Source organism: Octopus sinensis, linkage group LG20 (assembly GCF_006345805.1).
Source record: "Octopus sinensis linkage group LG20, ASM634580v1, whole genome shotgun sequence".
In the NCBI taxonomy this organism is placed as follows: domain Eukaryota; kingdom Metazoa; phylum Mollusca; class Cephalopoda; order Octopoda; family Octopodidae; genus Octopus; species Octopus sinensis.
In genome coordinates, this window is record NC_043016.1 from 26,677,769 (window position 1) to 26,685,183 (window position 7,415).

The window sequence follows — 7,415 nt, forward strand, 5'->3', positions numbered from 1 at the left end:
ATGACATTGTTGTTGCATAGATGTGAGACTCTGGATCTGGTCAGTTTGACCATAGAATATTTTGGCCAGTTTAAATGCTAAACAGTTAACTATGTGTTTTAGATAATTTCCTATAATGTGCAGTAAATTCTAGATTTAATCAATAGACCGTTTATGCAATTAGTGACTTATATTCAACACTATCCTATCACCGTCTTGTGAAAACCTTACATACTTTACAGACTTCTTATCTAGCGATGTTGTTTGTTTGCTGTATTATGGAATTTGATGTTAACATTTAGGACAAGATGATAAAGATAAAGGTAAATCAAGTAACAGAATCCAGAAGAACTTGAAAGTAAAAACATTGAAAGTTATCTAAAATACCAAAGTTTCTGAGAGCTGGTTGCTCTTATACCGCTTCCAATTTGACTCTCTCCCTTTCATTCCTCTTGTTAGGTCTAATCAGCTGGGGCCTTGCAAAATCCACTATATTCAGTCCTTAACTGTAGAACATTGTCCTTCAGGAATAATCTTCTCCCTACTTATGTCTCTCTTGCACGTGTCTACTTACTGGGAATAGTATAAATAGAACATTAAAGGTTTCAACCATATTTATCAAGAGAGCCTGCAATGATCATAAGCACTGCCAAGTAAAATAAATAGGTAAACTTTAGGACTAAATGATGCTGGATTTGGATCAAAACCAAATTCAGTATCATTTAGTCCTAAAATTGAAATAGACATTCTTATGCCACACACACACACACACATATGTATCAAATGAATAACAACAAATGATGGATAATTGTCAATTCGTTACAGCTGTTTCTTAGTCATTTTTTAAATAAAAGAATGAAAACATTACTTCATTGCAAAAAACTGTAATCATCAGATGAAACATAATTTCAAAAACAAAAGAATAGAGCAGGGACATGGCTGAAGTCTGTCGAAGTTTACCATGAAATCTATATATATAAAACTGTAGTTGTGTGAGTGTCTGTCCCCTTCGATTTAGATTCCTAACTACTCCCACATTTTGCGGTGCAGTTTAACCAAATTCGGGTATCTTATAGTCGTGATTCATATCGAGCCCGTCTGAGTATTAGTGCGCGTCAACGATGAGTCTACGATTTTAAAAATAATTTAACATCATTTTTTATTCCATTTTAATGCATAATTTTTCGTGTGTCGATGGCGATGGAGTTGGCGTCCATGGTCACACCTGCACCTGTTTGCTTCTCCCTCTTCTTCCCTCCCTCATGAAGCTGTGGGGAAGGGAGTGTAAGGAAATCAACGTCATAAAGCGTTGTCAAGGAGACCAGCGTTCTTTTAGAACAACGACTTCATGGCTTGAAGACACCAAAACAGAAATGGCTAAGAAAGCCCGAATTGGCATCTGTAAGGGAAGTAACTCTCTAAAAATGCTTATATAGTTATTTCCCTTACAAACCCGAGCAACGCCGGGCGATACTGCTAGTATATATATATTTATAGGCGTAGGCATGGCTGTTTCATAAGAAGCTTGCTTCCCAACCACATGGTTTGAGGTTCAAATGACTGAAACAAGTAAAAGAGTATACACACAAACACACACACACAGTCTTCAAACACACCACCTCTCTTGTTAGACACCGATATTGAACTGAGTTGTTACATTGGTCCAAGTCCATGCATTATTTTGCAGGCGCTTACCATGTCAAATGCAAATGATTTTTTCAGCCTTGAGAGATTAGAAACCATTGGCGATTCCTTTCTTAAGTATGCTATCACTGTTTACCTTTACTGTCAATACCCAGGTATCCACGAAGGAAAGTTAAGCTATCTACGGGGTAAACAAGTAAGCAATTATAATTTATATCGTCTTGGTCGTAAGAAAGGTCTTCCTGAGAGAATGGTTTCGGCTAAATTTGAACCTTACGAGAATTGGCTCCCACCTGGTTATGTTATTAATGAAGATCGTAGGCGTGGCCCCGTACACAAAGTTCACATTTCTTCAAGCAGCAACAAGCAGGACCCTTGTTCACCTGCGAATCAGTGTGGAAGTGAATCGGTCGAAGAAGAAATTCTATCGTCGTCTTTTAACAATGAAAAATTATCGGCAAATTTAAACAATGGCATGATGAACTTCATTGAAAACGACAAAATTCCAAGTCATGTACGAAAAGCAAATTTAGAACAATGGAAATTCAACCAAGAACTGGAAGAATTAAAACAGTCACAAGAACAAGATGGTGTCAGTGGTTGTGGTAGTTCTACAAATGAAAAGCCGCTTGTTCCATATAGCTTGCAAACGATTCATAGCATTCCAGACAAGAGTGTAGCAGACTGTGTTGAAGCCCTTATTGGTTGCTATCTGACTTGCTGTGGGAAAAGAGCTGCTCTTCTTTTCATGTCATGGCTCGGTCTAAAAGTGCTCCCTCAAAAGCACATTTTGCAGGAGCAATATGATGAAAATATTACTGAACACCAACTGGATGAGCTGGAAACTCCTCTCTCACCACTCCTCACTCATACAATTAATGCTGAAGAAGTTCTTGAACGCTTACTTGATGGCTATGAAACTTTCGAGAAAGAGATTGGCTACAAATTCTCTGACCGATCTTATCTCCTACAAGCTTTCACACATGCATCATATCATTATAACACAGTGACTGACTGCTACCAGCGTCTGAAATTTTTAGGGGATGCAATTTTGGATTACGTGATCACTCGGCATCTTTACGAAGACTCTCAGCGTTATTCCCCTGGGGTTCTCACCGACTTACGATCAGCTCTAGTCAATAACAACATTTTTGCTGCATTAGCTGTCAAATGGAACTTCCATAAGTTTTTCAAAGCCATATCTCCGGAACTGTTTAATGTGATTGAAAGGTTTGTTGCTCGCCAAAAGGAAAAGGAAGATGAAATAGATTTTGATGAAGAATTCCAAGATGAAGGAGAAGAACGTCCTGATGAAGAAGTTGTTGAAATGGAAATTCCCAAAGCCCTTGGTGATATATTCGAGTCTGTTGCTGGTGCTATCTACCTTGATAGCAACAGGTCTTTAGATGTGGTCTGGAAAGTTTACTATCGTATAATGAAGCCACAAATTGAGAAATATTTGAAAAGTATTCCAAAGTCACCTGTACGAGAATTATTGGAACTGGAACCAGAAACTGCTAAATTTGAAAAACCAGAGAGGACGGTAAATGGTAAAATCCGAGTTACAGTCAAAGTTGCTGGTAAAGGTGTTTATAATGGTGTCGGACGGAATTATCGCATTGCAAAGAGTGCTGCTGCCAAAAAAGCTTTGAGAATCCTTAAAACTATGCAGTCTCAGGGCTTCATTGCTCAACTGTCAAATGAAAAGATGATGCAAGGATAACCTGGATAGATTGCTAATCAAGGTACATCTGTGATTCCATAATCAGCCATGCGTATCACGGCATGGCTGCAGATCATTGTTTCAACTACTTGGCACCGAGTGTATGTGTATATATTTGCTTAATTTGTGTGTGTGTGTGTGTGGTGGAGAGTTTGGGTGCATGAGAGAGAGAGAGAGAGAGAGAAACAAAGTTTAATTTGTATGTAAGAAGTAATCAAGGTTTAATGTCAGATATTGAGTAGTAAGTGTGTTTATGATATAATAATTATTTTTAATTTATGAGTGAATCTTTGCATTTTTCTGGTTAATGACATGGGATGTTGGTAACGATCACGCTCGAATGGTGCTCTTTTATGTGCCACAGATACTGGCCTTCGTGCCGGTGGCATGTAAAAGGCACCATTCGAGCGTGATCGTTACCAACGTCGCTTCACTGGCACCTGTGCTGGTGGCATGTGTAAAAAGATTCAAGTGAAGTCATTGCCAGTATCGCCTGACTGGCCCCTGTGCCGGTGGCACGTAAAAAGCACCCACTACACTCTCGGAGTGGTTGGCGTTAGGAAGGGCATCCAGCTGTAGAAACTCTGCCAGATCACGATTGGAGCCTGGTTCGCAAGCCCTCAGTCAAAATCGTCCAACCCATGCTAGCATGGAAAGCGGACTTTAAATGATGATGATGATGATACATAAACATATAAATTTATATATATATATCATTTTAAAAGGTAGTTTTGACTGCATGAATGGGGTAGACAAAATACATTGATACAGATTTCCTTACTCTGCTAGACAACATACAATAGGTTCACCATTCCATTTCTTTTTCAACTTAACAACAATACTTTTTTGATTACGTATGATATTTTCAGTCAGAAATATTTTTTGCAAAACTGTTGTATGTGGGGCTTACTACACTTTTCAAAATGCTAAACCATTGTACTACACTTTAACAACTTTCATCTGAAGCAGCTAGAGATGCAAGCAAAATTGAATATTGGAAAAGAAACTACATTTGGCCAAATTTGGACGTACGACAGTTTAACATAATAGCAATGATACATTGTTAAGAAAAGCAGCTCTGTTTCAGTCATTGGGATACAACAATGCTAGAACAACATTTTGAAGGTTTTAGTCAATCAATGTTCTGCACTTCACCTTCCATTTAGTCTGGTGTGTATTTTATTGTTCTATATGCCAAACATCAATGTAATTTTATTGCTTCTCTTACATACATGCACACACATTCATACATACACACATGCATACAGATATACATACATACATACAACATGAATATCAACATCAGGTAAAACATTGTAGAACGAAAATGTATGACCGACATATCAGGTTTTAAGTGAGATGAACTGTGTTTCAAGTTGAAGAAATGTGTTAAATCAATAATAGATAATAGTTGGTAGTGAAATAAAATAATAAATACAATTAATCAATAATAAGATGTATTCTTCTGAAATGAAATGTATTTATCTTTTGTCAGAAACACCTGAGGATGGAATTACTGTTGTTGTGTAACTTCAGATCATCCTGAAGCAGACCTATGGCTGTTTTACAGCTGTAAACCTTTTGTCTAGTTCTTTTTCTTTTCTTTTTTTTTTTTTATTTAATGACGGGAGCAGGCAGGCTGTTTGGTTAAGAAGTTTGCTCCCCAACCATATAGTTTTAGGCTCAGTCCCCTGAGTGACACCTTCAGAAAGTGTCTTATATTTTAGTCTGGAGCCAACCAAGGCTTTGTGAGTAGCTTGATGAGAAAGATCCATCCTTTGACAATATGCTGCGCTTGAGAAGGAAGATCCATCAAGACGAGTGAAATTGTAGTCATGGCATGCAGCAGCACCCATTACACTTGGAGCAGTTGGTGTTAGGAAGAGCATCTATTTATATGCCAAATCAGACTGGAGTCTGGTGCAGCCCCTCAGCTTATCAGCCAGCTCTAATCAAACTGTCCAACCACGCTAGCATGGACAATTTTATATATATATATATATAGATATATACATATATATATATATATATATATATACATATTATATATATATACATATTATATATATATACATATTATATATATACATATATATGTGTGTGTGTGGCATGGCTGTGTGGTAAGAATATTGCTTCTCAACCACATGATTTTGGGTTCAGTTCCATGGCATGGTGCCTTGGTTGTCTTTTACTATAGTCTCAGGGTGACCAAAGCCTTGTGAGTGGATTTAGTCGACAGAAACTGAAAATGAAGTCTAAGATACACTTGAAGACACAGGGTAGCCACAATGGGAATACTGCCATTTATAAGCTTGTTAAATCAGAGATGACCTTGGGCTAAACAGCAACTTGAGCTGTTTTGACACATTTTGGGACTGCTAAAAACATTTTTTTTTACAAATCAACACAAATCGAGGCCAACACAACACAAGTTTAAAACAAAGAAAAAGAAAAGATTAATATACTGAGTAAATTAAATTGTCTGCTTAGACAAAACAATTTTTGTATTCTGTATTGGACAAATTCAGACAGGTTTTAGTTGACATGTGTCAATTCAGAAAACGTATGTGTATATATCCATATGTGTACTCAACACGCACACACACATTTACATATGTAAGACTTGTGTATATGCACATCTACACACATATATTAATACATCTATGTGTATGTGTGTATATGTACATTGCTCATATAACCTTCACCCCCTCTTCCTTATCCTTGTGTCATCTTGCTCTCTCATCTAGTTACTTTCTTGCAGATGTCACTTTGAGAATATGCTCGCTCCCTTATAACTATCATTTTCGTCTCTCTTTCTAGCACCCTTTCAGCCGCTTTCATTCACCCATATACAATGTGAATAGCACTGACTCTCCTCCTATTCAATGCACCCTGCCATACTCATCACGCTCTGTCTGTCTCTCTCTTTAACCCCTGACACTACATTCCACCCCACCCCCCTACTTATTACACCTCCCCACCGTTTCTGTTAGTCTCTTTTCTGATATTCACAGCCAATAATAAATCTGTTCCTCCCATCATACATATACCATACATGTAGATATACACATATGTATAAACATGTATATATACACATATGCATACATATGTAAATGTATGTCATATACATACATAGTCGTACATATATTTACATGTGTATATGTACATATGTATGTTCGGGTTTGACAACTGGTGTTGGTTTGTTTACATCTTTGTAACCTAGCAGTTCAGCAAAAGAGTGATAGACTAGGTACCAGGCTTGAGGAGTCTTGTCTTGTAAGTTATTTGCTGACCTCACTACTGTTGGTGTCATGTAAAAAGCACCCAATACATTCTGAAAAGTGGTTGGCATCAGGAAGAGCATTCAGCTATAGAAACCATGCCAAAGTAGACATTGGAGCTTTGCACAGTCATCTGACTTGCGAGTTCCTATCAAACCATCCACTGCATACCAGCGTTGAAGAAGGACATTAAATGATGACAATGATGATGATATATTACTGTGTATAAAAAAAATCACATGTAATATGTGCAGTGTGCAAAAGAAATGACAGTATTGGTGAGGCTGTGTTCCATGTAGTATGGTTGACAACAGATAGATAAATTTCTGGAGATTCAAGTAGAAGACCAAGGAAGACATGGGCAAAAATGGTGAAATCTGGTCTCCAAATGTTGGGAACTGACAAAGGAATGTAACAAATGGCAACCATGGAAAAGTAGGTATAAAAATATTGAATATAATAATTATACAGTGTGTGTATGTGCATGCACACGCATGTTTGCAGGTGTAAATGTGTATGTAAGGAGAGAGAGGGTATGTTAGTATTTGTATAAATTTTAATTTGGAAAAAAGAGATTCTAAAGGTTTCAAAACGATTTTGGAATGTAATTGTTTCAAACTAAACATAAAATGATTTATAAGCAGATTTGGAAAAAAAAATAAAAGAAGGCTTAATAAAAAAGATAATACTTGAACATATTTGTATTTCTGCTATACATACATACATACACATCCAAATATTTATATTTATATATAAACACAGATATGTGTGTGTATGCATATATTTAA

The 7,415-nt window shown here is 36.9% G+C and overlaps 1 protein-coding gene across 1 annotated transcript; it reads left to right on the top strand.

Moving 5' to 3' along the window:
• Positions 1-1,587: 1,587 nt before the first annotated feature.
• Positions 1,588-7,110, top strand: LOC115222499 (endoribonuclease Dicer-like). Its single transcript, XM_029792729.2, has 2 exons — positions 1,588-3,489; positions 7,099-7,110. Exon 1 carries the CDS (start codon positions 1,676-1,678, stop codon positions 3,344-3,346), a length of 1,671 nt encoding a protein of 556 aa, XP_029648589.1. The 5' UTR covers positions 1,588-1,675; the 3' UTR covers positions 3,347-3,489; positions 7,099-7,110.
• The last annotated feature ends 305 nt before the right edge of the window (positions 7,111-7,415 follow it).